The following is a 16,699-nucleotide window of genomic DNA, read 5'->3' as shown; positions in this document are numbered from 1 at the left end:
GTCACGAGGCAGTTTGGATACTTGCAGCAGGTCCCTACTGCATCTCCGTTTACGGACCATGATTATTTCCATAGGGGTCAGAGAGGATGACTTTTTCAGTTTAATAGTGTGCGTGAGATGTGGGAGTCATGTTATACTTCAATGATTGGGACACCATCTTATAGACGTACTCGCAGACCTATATGCGCAGTTGAGTATCCACAGTGGTATGATAGAGTCACTAGGCATTTCATGATCAACCCTAGGATTTGGAAGGACCGGAAAGGATTCCAGGGGTCGCAGGGGCACCTACCTGTGGCTGTAAGATTTCTCTTCTTAGATTATTACCTCTTCATTTATCACAATATGAGTTTATATAAGCACATTGACATGTTGTCAATACAGGTCGAGGGCTTTTCCGCTGCCTACCACCAGGTTCGGGGTTCTGGTGTGGCAGAAGATGATGGTACCGTGGATGAGGCATTGCATGGTTTATATGGCACATTAGATGTCATAGGTTTCACATATCTTCCATAGAGGCCCCCACATCCACCTCCTGCCACACCACGTACTAGCGGTGCTCATGCCCATAGGCCAGGTACTACATTTCTTCATGATGCACCAGCTCATTGGGATGGTTGGGAGCCTTGGCCTCGTCCATCAGGTGGAGAGGGTTCTTCGTTATACACCTACTCTGGCGCAGGTTGGGATCATAGTTCTCAGGGGCATGGACATACTGAGCATACTTGGGACCACTTCGTTCAGGGAGAGGGAGCTTCTGCTATGTCTACTTGGGGTTACAGTTCATAGGTCCATGATGCTGCTGGGTCTTCCTGGGGGCAGAGCTCTTAAAGTCATGATGCTGGTACATCTTCTTTGGTCCACACTACTCAGACCCAGGGCTATTATATCGATACATCTACTATGGGCCACACTACTCAGGCCCCTTATGTTGTTCCTAGTGCTTGGGCTACTAGATCTAGTTGGGGGCATTCTTCTCAGAGCGATTACGGTCATGTGGTTCAGACTTTTCCACAGCCTACATACGGTTTTCCACGAGAGACACGTGGTCCGGGCTTTTCTTTCCAGACCCCGGCTAGGGGGTTCGACCCCTGGTTAGTACATGATACCTCCTCACAGAGATTTGAGAAGGGGCATCAGATGCATACACCCCCAGTCATGCAGGAGACAGATTTGGAGGATGAGATTGATGAGTAGGATGACGACGATGATGAACCTGATCCTCCTGTACAGTTGAGGCCGTAGCCCCATAGAGCAATGAAAGGAAGGGGAGGCTATGCCACACCGGCGGGAGGTACTGTGGATGATCAATACTGTTTTTCATGTTTCTAATATTTTTCTCTGATTTTCGTTTATTACGTATTCAGTCTAGACTTGTTGTTATGTGGATGCTTAGTACTACTTTTTATGTATGACTTTCGTTGATTACGTATTCTGTTTAGACTTATTTTTATTAGTTCTGGTCACTTTCTGACTTGTTGTTTTTATTATGCCATGTTCTGGTCACTTCCGTTTATGGTATTACTTTTAAAAGTGCTTGGTAAATAATATTCAACAAGTTCAAGCTTAACGAAATTAAAACTTTCACATACTGCAAACAACGTTAGATGGCAAGAACATAAAACTAAAATAACACATCAATGAAAACAGAAAAAATGAAAAGGAAATACAATGACAACATGACCACCATCAACGTTACAACTTTTTCAGGGGTCCTCAAGTTTAACATAGTATTCATCATACTCTCCATCCGTAATCTCCTCTTCCTTGCGTTTCTTGGCATCCTCGATTTCCCTTAATTCTTGAGCCTCTTCCGTAGCTGCAACATATTGCGCTATTTCAGCATCCTCTCTTTCAATCATCTCCTCCTGCATTCGATGGTACTTATCATAGAGTCCTTCCTTCATACGAACAAATTCCTCCTTAGTAATGAAATAGTCTTTATAAGACTTCTCAAGTTTTTCTGATTCTTTTGTGAAGGCATCTATCCGTTGAAAGTTCACCAATCCAAATCCATATAACTCATCATGATTTGGGACTCAGTATTTACCCTTTATCTCTTCCCTAGCCTTCATCCTTCACATCCTTCTCATAAACTGCTTTTAGTCGTACGCGGCTCGCTTTTTTCTTCAATCAATTTCTTCGTAGAAACTTAATTTTGCTTCTTTGGACGCGTACCAGAGAACAGTGTTGTAGAGGTTGTAATTCTTTTTCCCTTATCCATTTCTAAGATTTACTTCAATATGAGTGATTGTTGGGATTTTAGGTTACATAGAAGGATATATTTATAAGCCAAACATGTGGCTGTAATAGGAGATTCAAGATATTAATGGGATAAGTTTACATGTGACTTCTGCCCTAATTTCAGGCTTTCATCTATATATCATGAATCATTTACTGATAAAGGTCTATGAATTATTTGCATATTGCTTTCAATAATTTAAATGACTAGTCACATTTCACATGGTTAGCAATAATGACACGTACAACAACAAAATTAACAACTTGTACATCTTCATCCACATCTGTTAGGCTTATCAAAATTTTATTAACTTTTCATTATCACAGAACTACTTACACTATATAAATTTTACACCCTTACACATATTTCATCCAAACATTACTAGGATGTCATCGTCCACAAATCACAAGTGGTTGTTACGAGAAAGAGATGACGATTATCGTAGTCTTAGGGTAAGCGATCCAGTGGAGTACTTTGCTGGTGTACGCTGAGAATGGGTATTTCGACGTGAAGAATCTGAAAGTCTTACATATGATCTGATTGCGATGAGTGTAAGGGTTCCGCTTCATCCTTCCCTATCTATATATCCTCGCCCTGAGGAAAATCTTCATTGGTCTGAATTTAGGGGAAAAATGGTTAAAGTTATGACTCGTATTCGGAGGGAAAACAACTAAATATTGTTGTGTAGGAATCGTTATTATATATTTAAATTATCACAACATTCAGTTCGTGCTCCTGGTAGAGAGCTTACGGAAGCGGAACAACACAGACTATTACAAAATGAGGATTACATTTTCGATGATTACATGTCCGATGAACAAATTTGACTTAAATATTTATCTTCTTTTTTATATTGTATTACTACTTTCACCATTTTCATGAATGTCCTTCCCATTTCATAGTTTTATTTTCAATTTATGGATGTACTATTTCACACACTTGCAGTACCATTTTCGGACGGTACAAATTGTTATTTTTTCTATTTTTTAAAAATAATTTATTGTTAATGCTCACAACACACTAAATGTACGTCTACGTCAAACAAATAACATTTTTATAAATTATGTAGAACTACACTTCTAAAATTCTTAACTATGTGGCCTCGTCAAGAAAAAATATATTCCCCCATGATACCCTTTTTCAACCAACTAAAATCATACAAAAAAAATACATATTACAAATAGGTTTACATCACTACTCAACAAAAAATAATTAAACCAAAATAATTTTTTGAGAATTAAATATGAGCGTTCCAAAACATGCCCTCACGTAATTTTTACACTCGACTCGCATGACACCCTTTTTGAAATTACAAAAGTCATATATATACAACTTTTTGATTAAAATAAAAAATATACACTAAAAATAGGTTTACATCACTACCCAATAAAAAATGAAACCAAATTAGGTTTTTTTTAATTTAATATGAGAGTTTAAAACATACTCTTCACATGATTTTTTTACCTTATAAAATAACACAAGGCACAAACGGGAAGGTAAAGAAAAAAATAAAAATAAAATAACCCCAGAACGCCCCTACTTCTGGGTGTCTGTGACAGAACCCTAGAAATTTGGCGTTCTGTGCCATTTTTGTTCAATTATGTACAGGTGTGCAATAAAAAATAAAAATTTCGTTCAAACGTGCTACAAAAGGGACAAAGCCAAATTAGTAGATGTCATGTACTTTACATTTGTTACAATTAATTATGTAGGCAACTTGGTCGTTTTTTCTTTACTTCATGCTAGCTTAAATCCCTTGCATTGCACGGGTTCTCGTTAATATTTTAAATATATATATATATATATATATCCTATCATATTATAATTTTAGAATATTTATATAAACATATAATAATTATAAATTTATATTAAAAATAATAAAATAACATGTGGTCATAATTTAGTATGATAAATGTACAATTTCTATTAGTTTAACAATTTAGTAGTTTAGCGGATATATAACACTATTTATTATTTTTTTAATAATTGGATAAGTCGGGGTTGTAGTTTAGTAGGATAAGTAGATTATGTGTGTAGTAGTTTAATAATTTAGTAGTTTAGTGGATATATAACATTATTTATTTATTTTTTTAATAACCAAAATTAGAGAATAATCGTTGAAACAAATTTTATCAGATTCTGGTTATTATGGTATAGTATAGATTTATCTTATGATTTGTATTAAATGATGTTATAGTAGACAATGTATTTCTTTTGAATTATTGTTAATGGTCTAGTTCAATCCTTATGAAATGACATTGATATCTGGATTTGTGGCATAAAAACGTGCCTAGCTTATTCTATTTTCAGTCAGATTCTTTTATTTTTTTATAAAGATAATGTTACAATTGTATTCAAATATGTTATCATTTGATATTACAACAATTATAAAAATATCGCAATTGGGTCTAAATTGTTGCATTATTTATTATATTTGACTTTAAAATTCATTGCAGTTGAACTAATTAATATTGCATTAAGGTAATTATTAGCCAACAAAAACAATAATTTCAATGATGTATCCACTGTTAAAAATATTATGTTGCTACATATGATTTATTGCAATGATGTTTTATTGTTGCTATACATTATTCAAATTTTTGCAATGTACCTAATATTACATCGCAATGTCAATATTTTGCATATTTTTTGTCAAATATTCTACTGCAACACAAATAACACTAATTAAGTCAATATATTTTTGTTGTTGCTAAATGAATTCTATGGTGTAGATTGTAAAATCAGCAAAACATATCTTTAATCAGTGGAAATAAGATCAAGACAAGCCATTTGATAATTTCATTGGGTTCATGACCCAAGCAGATGGTAAAGAATGTTGGATAAGACCAAGTCAAGGAGGGTCAAAGATCGATATTGATGGTGCATGCTTGACATGCTCTAACATCCTCAATTTTGCTTTTATTGCTCGAGATAAGTAGGGTTCTGAGATTGAAACTTTCTCTGATTGGAGATAAGGTCAAATGAAGCTAGAAACTGTAGAAGCGGTGAAAATTAGGGAGACATTGAGTCGGGTGAAAAGAATGAATGGAAGAATGTGAGGTAGACTGTTTAGTTGTTGTGCAGATAATTAATTTTTACGCCCATCATCTTACCTTATTTAGATAGAGTGGTTGATGAGTGTAGGATTTTGATATATCATCCGAAATATCACAATATAATGCTAGATTTTGTTAAACGATATGTAAATAAGGTAAACTCATAAAATAGCGAGACTTAAATTATATAGTCGATAGTCGATTTTGGATTGAATGAAAGTCATGTCTAGGTTTTGTTATATCAATTTGTTGGATACAGTGAGTCAGTGAGAGACAGTGTGAAATGTATTTGTAGGTGAATGCACTCAAATCGTAAACTGAATCTGCAGGTAGAGGATGCGGAGTAAGAATTCACGCATTTAACAATGCAGCATATACAACAAACATCACAATACATGCTTTTGTTTAATGCAAATTCAGCCATGATTTAGGAATGCAGCTAGTCACGTAAGTTCGATATGCGTATCTATGTCCATATTATTAAAATAAATATTCGGTTCAATTTATTTTCTTGCGTTTTGGTTTTGTTATATGTATGTACAATGAAACATTATAAAAAGTTTTTCAAAAAAATACAAAAAAGATTTCTTTTTTTATTAAATTCAGGTCCGAATTCGATTATCGTACCGCCGAGATTTATAATTATGCGTATAAGTCAAATTATTAAAAAAATTACTTTTCCAAATCCTTATATAATTAATATATCCGTTTAATCTCTCTTAATCTCCCCATAATTAATAGAATTTCCATGTAAAACACAAAAAGGGCTATCACTATATAAATCACAAAGGGGGTAAAACTAAAACCCCAACTTTTACTCCTACGTTTTCTTTCCCCATCCGGCACTTTATTCAGTTCCGATCACTTAAATCCATTCACACACACTAATCATGGGAGAAGAATGTACGAGTTTTGAAGAAGAATACTATTATTCTGATGATGAACAAGACTCAATCAATGATGATGATTTTGATAATTTAGAAGCTGATTCTCAGATGATCGTGCCTAAAGCTCCTTCTACTAAGGTCTTTTTATTGTTTTTATTGCATTGATCGTCTTGCAATTATGTATTTTTTGGGGGTTTGTTTTGTTTTTATTTTTTGGTTGATGATAATTTTGTGTTATGTGATTTGGGTTTGTGGGGTTTGGTGTTTGGAGGATTTGGTGTGATGGGGTTGTTAAATTTTGTGTTTTTATAGGATTTTACGGTGGTTTACTGGTTCTTGAATGGTGTGATTTCTTGGGGTTTAAGCAGTGTTTTTTAATGCTTACCGTATAATTAAGATGGTTGTGTGTTTTATGCAATTTTACGGTGATTTATCGATTCTTGAATGTTGTAATTTGGGGTTTGAGTAGTGTTTTTTTAATGTTTACTGTATAATTAAGATGCTTTTTTGGGTTTAGTAGGTAGTTTATAGGTGCATTGTTTAGGTATTGCAAATACTGCGATCTAGTTGACGTAGAATGGTATATTGTGTGAAGTAGTTTCTTTTTTTGTGTTAATGAATGTTGTTTGAATTTGTTGATTTGTATTTGGAGGTAATGGGGTTGTGGTAATCATATGTTTTGTGCAGTTTAAGGGGATTTATCATTTTTTGAATGATGTAGTATTTTGGGTTTGAACTAGCGTTTTGTTTATTGGTATCGTGCAGATGGTGGTATGAGTTGAGACAAACCATTTAGGAAATAGGAAGTTCAGTTGTTGTCTTGAGGTTACTTTGCTTAGATATTGTAAATAACAAAATCTAGGGAGTGCTAGAATTGGTGTTATGTTTCAATAGCGGAAACTTGAGTATATATAAGCAGTGTTTTTTAATGCTTACCGTATAATTAAGATGGTTGTGTGTTTTATGTAATTTTACGGTGATTTATCGATTCTTGAATGTTGTAATTTGGGGTTTGAGTAGTGTTTTTTTTAATGTTTACTGTTTATTAAGATGCTTTTTTGGGTTTAGTAGGTAGTTTATAGGTGCATTGTTTAGGTATTGCAAATACCGCGATCTAGTTGACGTAGAATGGTATATTGTGTGAAGTAGTTTCTTTTTTTTTGTGTTAATGAATGTTGTTTGAATTTGTTGATTTGTATTTGGAGGTAATGGGGTTGTGGTAATCATATGTTTTGTGCAGTTTAAGGGGATTTATCATTTTTTGAATGATGTAGTATTTTGGGTTTGAACTAGCGTTTTGTTTATTGGTATCGTGCAGATGGTGGTATGAGTTGAGACAAACCATTTAGGAAATAGGAAGTTCAGTTGTTGTCTTGAGGTTACTTTGCTTAGATATTGTAAATAACAAAAATCTAGGAGTGCTAGAATTGGTGTTATGTTTCAATAGCGGAAACTTGAGTATATATAAGAGATGTTTTGGGTAGAATGGCAAGGATGTTTTGTATATGGATGATCACTTGGTTTGTTTTAGTTATTGGGTTATAGCGCATGCCACATTAGTAAGATGCTATTAGCAAGTGCCACGGTTAATGAATTAAGTAGCTTTTTTAGAGGATGCGGCACTTTCTTATTTTATATGTAGTTCTGATGTGTAGTCCAGATGCCATGTTAAGAAGCTACATTGTTTCCTAATTGACATAATGCAAGCTGTATAGATTTATCAGCTCTTATTTCAGTGATATCTTCAGCAAATGTGCTGATGCACCAGTTGAGTTTTTTTCCTTTCTTTCCCAACTTTTTTTCTCAATTTGTTTTTTGAGAAATTATGGGAGATATTAATATTTTTGGGTACCACATTTGATGTTTAGTTCTCTTCAAGAGGTTCAGTGTTTAACTGTATTGTCATAAACCATCATATTGTTTTTTTTCTAAAAGTTGTTTCCAGAACTAACTATAACTGTAAGGAAATCTTTTTCAGGTGATCACCAAAGAGTCTCTTTTGGCAGCACAGGTAAGGACCAGAAGGCCAGTAATTTTTCTCTTTCATTTTCGTTTTTTGTGCTTAACAATGCTTTTGGATTTTTTTGGTTGTGTATTGGTGATAATTTAGAGAGAAGACTTACGCCAAGTAATGGAATTGCTATCCTTACGAGAACAACATGCACGCACTTTGCTTATTCATTATCGCTGGGATGTTGAGAAGTTGACTGCAATTCTGGTTGATAGGGACAGAGATTATTTGTTTTCTCAAGCAGGTGTACCTTTGGAGGTGAGCCAGGATGTTGGTTCTCTGGTGTCTTCCTCTATTGTTACGTGCACTGTTTGTTTTGAAGACGTGCCTGGAAGAGAGGTAACAAAAATGGACTGTGGCCACAGCTTTTGCAACGATTGTGAGCACTATTTCCTTTATGCATTTTATCTTTTGACTAGCAATAACAATTCACAACGTAACTAGGCAGATTTCATAGTCATAATCATTTGGTATATTTGTTTTTTAAATTAGTATATATGTAGATAGTGTGAATACTGGACCTTACTACAGTGGAATTCTTCTACTCTTCCCTTGGTGTTCATTGCCTTCCAGTGGCTTCCATGAACTGTGACATACCTAACCTATTTCGTGGCAAGAGAAACTACGCCCTTGGCAGAGTCCTTAGTTCAAACTTCGAAGAGTAAAGTCTGCATCCTTTCTATCTATAACCAAAAATTTCTCGTCTAGTAGAGTTACACAAAAAGGAATATGTTACGTTCAAAATGTTGTCAGCCATTGAAACAAGTATATTATTTGAAAGACCAAATCTTCTGAAAAATTTGTTAGGCCATCATTGTTGGAACTGTTGTCGGTGAATAAACTTTAGTGCAGTGTAGATGTTTGTAGCATGTCTATTAAAAGCTTCTACTTATCATTCCCCAGCAGCCCATCCCCTAGGTGTAGCACATGTGAACAGGCCTTCTGTTGCGAGAATCATTTACTTATATACTAAGAGTCTAAGACACGTACAACTGTACAAGTAGCATGCATGGCGCTTCCATGTTAATTTTTAACCCCCCCACCCCCCAAGATGCACTCATTTAAACTGCTTCCGCACTTTAGTTAAGGAGCAATTATTTCTTGCTTTCCTGCTCATACAATTACTAAGTGGACCACACTCAATAAAATTTAAGTAATTGTTAAATTTGCAGTTGTGCGTTTGTTTTTAAATTCTTTATGTTAAAAGTGTATTTGTTTCTTTTTTTTTTGAGTTCGTTATTTGTTTTAATATGAAGTACATATATGAATTCAGTTTATATTATATTTCAAAAATGAAACATGTAACTTTTATTTCAAAACCTACATTTTTAGACCTTCACATTATAATTAAAAATAAATTACTATTTTTATATTATTTCACATAAATTAAACAATTATACCTAATAATTCTATGATATTTTGATTCTAATTAACTATAATTCATATTATTATTTTTTACGAACGTGCATCTGCACAGGAAATTGGAAGCTGACTAGTTGGTTTATAAAATATTGTTCCGTTTGTAATGAGCTGGAGTATAAATTTTGGTTTCCTTTAACAAGTTTAACCTTTTGCAATCACTAGACTAGGCAGTCTATACTCTATAGTTAAGAGTATTTTCTAAATTGCTACGTTTGTAAGTTTTCTATAGCTACATGTTAAATTTTGGAAACTGATTAACTTTTTATGTGGTACTCATTATGGTACTCTGATATTACGCATCTTTCTTTTCAGGTTGGACAGGACATTTTATTGCTCAGATTAATGAAGGACAGAGTAAGCGTATTAGATGCATGGCTGTGAGATGCCCTGCCATTTGCGATGAAGCTGTCATCAGACAACTAGTTAGTAAAAGTCACTCTGGTTTGGCAGAAAAATTTGAGCGATATCTTCTTGAGTCTTATATTGAGGACAATAAAATGGTCAAATGGTGCCCAAGTGTCCCACATTGTGGAAATGCTATACGTACGGAGGACGATGAATTTTGCGAAGTAGAATGTTCATGTGGCTTGCAATTCTGCTTCAGTTGCCTATCTGAAGCACACTCCCCTTGTTCATGTTTAATGTGGGAGCTTTGGAGCAAGAAATGTCAAAAGGAATCAGAAACAGTTACTTGGATTTCTGATAATACTAAAGCTTGTCCCAGGTGTCATAAACCTGTTGAGAAAAATGGTGGCTGCAACCTTGTGCGTTGCATTTGCGGGCAATATTTTTGGTACTACTTTCTATCTCTCGCTGTTGGCACGTTATTGCAATTGCACACTTGCACCAGTATATAGATTGGAGTGGTAGTATTGTGTTATAACATTGTGGTTATTGAATAATTTTTTTAGATTTTAGCACTCTTAACCATTTTCCGTAGTTTTCTGCTATAAAATTTGTCAATCGCTTTTGTTTGGTACTTTGGTTTAGGTTATAACTGGTGATGGTATTTGGTATATGCACGGGAGACTTGTTTGTACCAATAATTGCTTCGGAAGCCCATTCCCGCTAGTTTAACGAAAGAACTAACTAAAGTTATCTATTAATTTTAATATTAATTTATAAATTGCTTCGGAAGCCCATTCCCACTAGTTTAACGAAAGAACTAATAAAAGTTATCTATTAATTTTAATATTAATTTATAAAAGTTGTAATTGTTTTTATTCTTTACCCATTGTATTTAGGATCTAGGTTGTATTAGTACATACATGAAAACTAGATTAGTTCTCGTGCGAGTGCGACTCTGCTTTTATGTTAATACTCATGTTATAAAAAATGTTATTTGTAATATTAATTATTAAATTAAATATTAGTAATAATTTAAATTATATAGAAATCATGATAAATAGAGTATATTTTTTAAAAGAAAATATTTAAACACAGCATTATATAAAATTCGAATATCCTTGATTATAAATATTTAATAAATTAATAAATATGAAAATGTAAAATAAATTAATTAAATATTATGCAAAAATATGTTGAAAAAAGATTTGAAAAAATGGGAAATGAGGAGAAGATAGAATTAGTGGAGGTTACCAGGGATGGAAGAAAGAGAAAGTATAATTAATTTAGAAGAGCAAGTCCAATGCAAAATGATTAGCAGTTCTAATTTTTTGTCCCTCCCTCCTATATTTACTTTAAGCACACAATATGCATTGGATTTATGTTTATTTGATGATGTGGCTAGATGCATACATGTATCCTTGGTTTCAAATTTAGAACCAAGTTTTCACTGATGCATATTTGCATCCAAATATAAAACCTCTTTGGAGTTGAGTTTTTTAACATTTGGTCGAAATTATAGAAATAGAACCAACTTTAGCATTGCATTGGAATTGCTCTAAGACAGTTGGTGGAAGATGATGTCAACAATTAAGTGAGAGCATGACACGTTATTGTTGCTGATATCATCAACTATAGGAGAGCTAAAGGAGAGTGCAACACATCATCGTTGATGATGTCAGCTGTCTTTATTTTAGTTATGTGTAGATGTGTGTGTGTGTGTCATCTTTTTTATTACTATATCTATTAGTATAATAATTGTGCATCATCTTTTTTGCTATTTTTGTTTAATAATTCTAGACTTCTCCAATGTTGTCGAGGCTGAATGGTGTTATCCTAAACTGAGATTTAAGTTTTACGTTCCTGAAACAAGTTATCTGACCATGGTCGGGATATGGGGGTTTATTATGTGGGTTCAAAACATGCATTTAAAGATCTTGTTATCACCTTGCAAGCTTTTGGGGGAGGCCATGCACATTGGTTTCTTTTTATTTGTGTCTCTTCTTTAGTTCCACAAGCTCATGTATGTTAACATCTGTATTTCTACAAAAGACGAGGAAATTACATATCCCCCTGTTTACACCATGCCCTCGTTCTGCGGTTGAATTATATTGCTTGGTCGCTTAAAGTAAACTACTTCTCATAACAAGTTTTCATTTCTATTTGAAACCCTGCTTCTAACTTTATTTTATATGTGGATAGTTGGCTGTGTGGTGGTGCAACTGGTAGGGATCATACTTGGACCACAATTAGTGGACACAGTTGCGGTTGTTACAAGGAAGATATCAGTAAGAATCCTGAACGGGCAAAACGGGACCTATATAGGTACATGCATTATCTTAATCGGTACAAAGCGCATAACGATTCTTTTAAGCTGGAATCTGAACTGCGGGAGACCATTCAGGAGAAAATTGAGACTTTGGAAAACAAATATTCAAATTTAAGAAATTTTGATTGGGTCAAAAATGGTCTTTCCAGACTATTTAGATCAAGACGTGCTCTTACGTACTCATACCCCTTCGCATTTTATATGTTTGGGGACTGCCTTTTTAAGGGTGAGATGAAGCGAGAGGAACTAAAAAGAAAGCAGCTTCTATTTGAAGACCAGCAACAGCAGCTCGAGGGAAATGTTGAGAGGCTGTCTAAGTTTATTGAAGAGCCATTCGATGAGTTTCCTGAGGAACAAGTTATGGAGACAAGGATGCAAATCCTTAATCTTTGTGTGATTACTGACAACCTGTGCAAAAAAATGTGAGTACAGCTGCCCCGTAACTTTAAATACATCAGATATTTATCTACATGGTCACTAACTACTTACTTGCAGGTATGAATGTATTGAATACGATCTACTGGGTTCTCTCAAATATGGAACTCAATGTATAGCTCCTTACAACTCAAATGGCATTGAAAAGGCAGCGGAACTGTTTATAGGTTGCAATGCTGAAGCCAGTACGGGTGCTAGACATAAATCAGATAATGGTCAGATAGATGGTGAAGTGGTTTGAACTTGTTGATTCATGGTCCCCTAAGAACTCCGGCTCAGGTGACTGGGTTTTTCAAGCCGAACATGCCGAAAACTTTTCTTTTAACCTGCCTGTAGATTCTCAGTAGCGCTTATGGAGAAAGTTTAATGGTTTTCTTTACAATATTCATACTTACTGAAGCTAATATATCATAGAAAACTAGTACTTTATGTGGGTTTTCTCTAAATTATATGTTTTAGTGACGAAGTCCTAATTTGAAAACTAGTACTTTCTCGTTTAACTGATATTTGGCCCCGTTTTATTAATATTGTTATTATTTTTTTATTTGCTTGATGTAGAATGTCGTTAGATTGATGGGTGTGTGTGTTTCTTTGTAAATGATGAGCAGTAAAATAGTGAAATTTCGGGGCATAGGCTACTCTATCCGGCATTGGTGATTATTAATTGTTTTTGGAAAAGGCCTAGATTCTGTAGGGTGTACAATAGTCAGATCAGCCATTAGGTTCTAGGAGTATAGATTATCGTGGCTGCTTTTCCCTGAAGCGGTTTAGAACAGAGGGATTCTGCAGAGCTCGCGTTCCTCTTGCGGGAGGTCACGAGTACTCTTGATGTGTGTGTTGTGATTAATTATAAAAAAACTGAGAGATTCTGAGTTGGTGCCCTTTTCAATATAAATATTCCTGCAGTGATCATTTGAAGTACTAATATATGTAATATGATCGGGTTGCTGTTTTGGGTTAAACAGAAGTGTACATAGGTAGCGGAGTGCTAAATCCTTTTTAAGAGTTTTAAGTCCTGTAGAGCACATTTTCTACGTATCGTGTTATTTGTTTGAAATATATGGTGCGTTGTAGCTGAACTTCGATTAAGTAATAATAAGATAAAAACTGTGTTAAAATATATTTTTTTCCAGTTCCAACACTGATAACATAAAAATTTTACAATGATAATATTTTTTTCTAGTACTAACTGAGTCTGTGTATTTTTTTTAGGGAATTCGCAGCCGCTATTTTTCCGGCGGGTACTGGATAAACACACGCAAAAACCTCAGAGATTCACACAATAACATACAAATTACGTGAAGTCCGTGTATTTTAACTTTCGATAAAATAATAAAATTCATTAAAATATTTTTTTTTCGTGATTCCGAGCTTATTACTTAAAAAGGCTTTAAATGTAGGTGATGTTTTTGTTATGAATTCTAGTTTAGTAAAATGCAGCGGCTTTTTTGAAAAATATCCAAGTCAAAAAGGCTTTTGCAAGAAGCCTATCAATTTTTTTTTTTGGCAAAAATGCATTTTTTTAGAAAAGAATATTTGAAAAAAATTAAAATTTTAAAATTTTCTTTTTGCAAAAATACGGTTTTCGTAAAATCCCCGCAACTACAAGATACGACTTCGACTGGTTTTTTGCAACTAGATGTATGTTGTTCTTGCTAAACAGGGCTAATTTCACATTAGTATGATATTGTACACTTTGTGCCGAACCCGCACGAATTTGTTTTTGATCACTCCTAAAAGGCCTAATGGAGTTATTTGGTTGCTTATATTATAGTAATATGCTCTTCCCATAAAAGATGTGTGTTAGGTCACACACACACTGTAGAAGGCGGTTGAATACAGTGTTATCACAATCAAATCGAATATAAGAACACAAGTAACAGAAAACCGATTTTATTCAACACAATAAACTCTGTTATAATATGAAACTGTTCTCTTTCAGTGATGAACAACTTATCACGAGAGCTGCTAGGGTTACAATAATAACTTCGATTATGATAACACATATAGTGTAAACCCTATGTCTGTGTTTATATACTACACAGTTACAAAATAATCTTCTAATTGATATGAAATATAATTCTACTTCCTAAAATATATCGACTAGTTATCTTTTCTTCCAAGTATTCTATTCTTCATAGAATTCCTTCTTCATGCACATCTCTTCTTGCGTTTGTCTTGATCTTCTTTCCTTTCAATCAGCCGCCTTCCTTATCTGAAAGTCTCCTTAAGTCCTGATATTATCTCCTAATAAATATCTCCTGATAACTTAAGTTCTGACAACTTAAGTTCTGACTTCAGTATAAGTGCTGATTTCCAGTTAAGTACCGATTTGTCCTGTTAAGTAAGATCTGAAAACTAAACACAAATCATATTAGTCATGACATTATCAAATATATCTAACAATCTCCCCCAACTTGTAAATTAGCATAATATACAAGTTTAACAGATATTTGATGATGTCAAAAACGTTAAGTACAAATGCATGAGAATTTGACTAGATAACTACAACTTACAGTCCTTAAAGCTTTACCATCTTTAACTTCTGATAACAGCTTCACTCTGTATACACATCAGAATTTATGCAGTTGTAGATCTTTGACTTGGCTTCAATTACTGATTTCTTTGATATCAGGAGTTGTTCTGAGATAATTCCTTAAAAGACTTCTCTCAGCATATTCAAGTTCATTGACCATCCTCCTTTTAGCATTCTTCAATTCAACTGTATCTTCACCAATTTGAAAGATAGCAGCCCTGAGATCATTTATTCTAGCTTTTCTTATGTCCTGATCTAGTCTGATCAAATATGCCTTGTCAGACTCAAGATTGAATTCCACAGCCTTATAACCCAGAAAGGTAGTTATAATCTTAGCAGAGTTAGGCTTCATCTTGACAATATCACCCTTGTGATCTCTGTACTTGGGACAGTATGTGCTGTCAGACTTTACAGAGTAAAGCTTCTTATGTCTCTGAATTTGAGTCTTCAAATAATTTGCAGCACTATCTGTTAATCTGTTCTTCACTTGAAGTAGGAATATAACATGTTCTAATTCCTCAAAATACTTCAGTGGTATAGCATTCTGCCTAATATGGTATACCCTTCCATCTGTTATAAAATATAACAAGATGTGTTCTTTCAAAAATGTTTGGTAAACCATCTATACAGATTCAAGCTGATTCAATCTTTCAGGAGTTGCTCCAACACCTGGTTCACTTAAAGAAGTTGGATCATTGGTTGTGTTCTGTATTCTTCTTTCATCAACACTACCCAATCCAGATTTATCTCTTGCTTCTTTTCCTGTAACCACTCTTGCTTCAAAATCACTTGTTGCAATCTTCAAAGGTTGAGTCTGTTTAGCTTTGGTGAATCCTGGTAGGAGTAACTTTGAGGGTTTAACATTGAAGGAATTTACGGATGAGCGGAAGCGTGAAATAACAATTATTCCGTAAAAACCATATACCGCACATATAGAAATACGTATAAAAGGGAAAAACTGAGGAATCAAAACCATACCTCGTGAATCGAAGCTTTATAAAATTGGAGTGCTAGCAGTTGCTCCTCAGTGTGTGAAGCACTCTACCGGTATCCACCAAGAACGATCCGCTTCGATGAACCTTTTTATAAAACTAAGCTTTTATAAAAATGGAGTTTTTGGGGAGAGAGAGAAGAAGAAGAAGATGGAGGCTAGGGTTTTCACAAAACCAAAATTGTGTGTGTTATATTTTTTGAGCCATCCATCTCATTCTATTTATAGGACTCTCCTAGGGTTTTATAATATATCTTTATATATATTAACCCCCCACATTTTATCTTCATAAAATGCTTTAATAATAATTAAAACTATTTTAATCATTATTTCTTTTCTTAACTATTTAGAAAATAATTCTCTCTCTCATTATTTCATCAAAGAAAATATTCTTTTATGGTGTGACCCTGTAGGTTCAATATTATGCCGGTAGTAGAAATAAATA

The 16,699-nt window shown here is 34.1% G+C and overlaps 1 protein-coding gene across 2 annotated transcripts; it reads left to right on the top strand.

Annotated features, from left to right (window-relative positions):
- Nucleotides 1–6,050: 6,050 nt before the first annotated feature.
- LOC141667871 (putative E3 ubiquitin-protein ligase ARI2) lies at nt 6,051–13,271 on the top strand. 2 transcript variants are annotated; one of them, XM_074474509.1, is made up of 6 exons: nt 6,051–6,323; nt 8,164–8,196; nt 8,296–8,575; nt 9,931–10,411; nt 12,166–12,714; nt 12,788–13,271. In XM_074474509.1, exons 1-6 carry the CDS (start codon nt 6,189–6,191, stop codon nt 12,966–12,968), a joined length of 1,659 nt encoding a protein of 552 aa, XP_074330610.1. In that variant the 5' UTR covers nt 6,051–6,188; the 3' UTR covers nt 12,969–13,271. The 2 variants fall into 2 exon arrangements, with proteins under 2 accessions (XP_074330610.1, XP_074330618.1); XM_074474517.1 differs by lacking the exons at nt 6,051–6,323; nt 8,164–8,196 and having other exon boundaries at nt 8,398–8,535.
- Nucleotides 13,272–16,699: the final 3,428 nt, after the last annotated feature.

Source organism: Apium graveolens, chromosome 1 (assembly GCF_009905375.1).
Source record: "Apium graveolens cultivar Ventura chromosome 1, ASM990537v1, whole genome shotgun sequence".
Lineage (NCBI taxonomy): Eukaryota > Viridiplantae > Streptophyta > Magnoliopsida > Apiales > Apiaceae > Apium > Apium graveolens.
This window is presented reverse-complemented; position numbering and strand designations above follow the sequence as displayed.

What these genes read in the sequence shown, in the direction of transcription:
- LOC141667871 (XM_074474509.1), top strand. Translation starts at nt 6,189, where the DNA reads ATGGGAGAAGAATGTACGAGTTTTGAAGAAGAATACTATTATTCTGAT. An exon ending in AGTCTCTTTTGGCAGCACAG is followed by an intron (nt 8,197 to 8,295) that starts GTAAGGACCAGA and finishes GTGATAATTTAG; the next exon opens with AGAGAAGACTTACGCCAAGT. An exon ending in ATTTGCGGGCAATATTTTTG is followed by an intron (nt 10,412 to 12,165) that starts GTACTACTTTCT and finishes ATATGTGGATAG; the next exon opens with TTGGCTGTGTGGTGGTGCAA.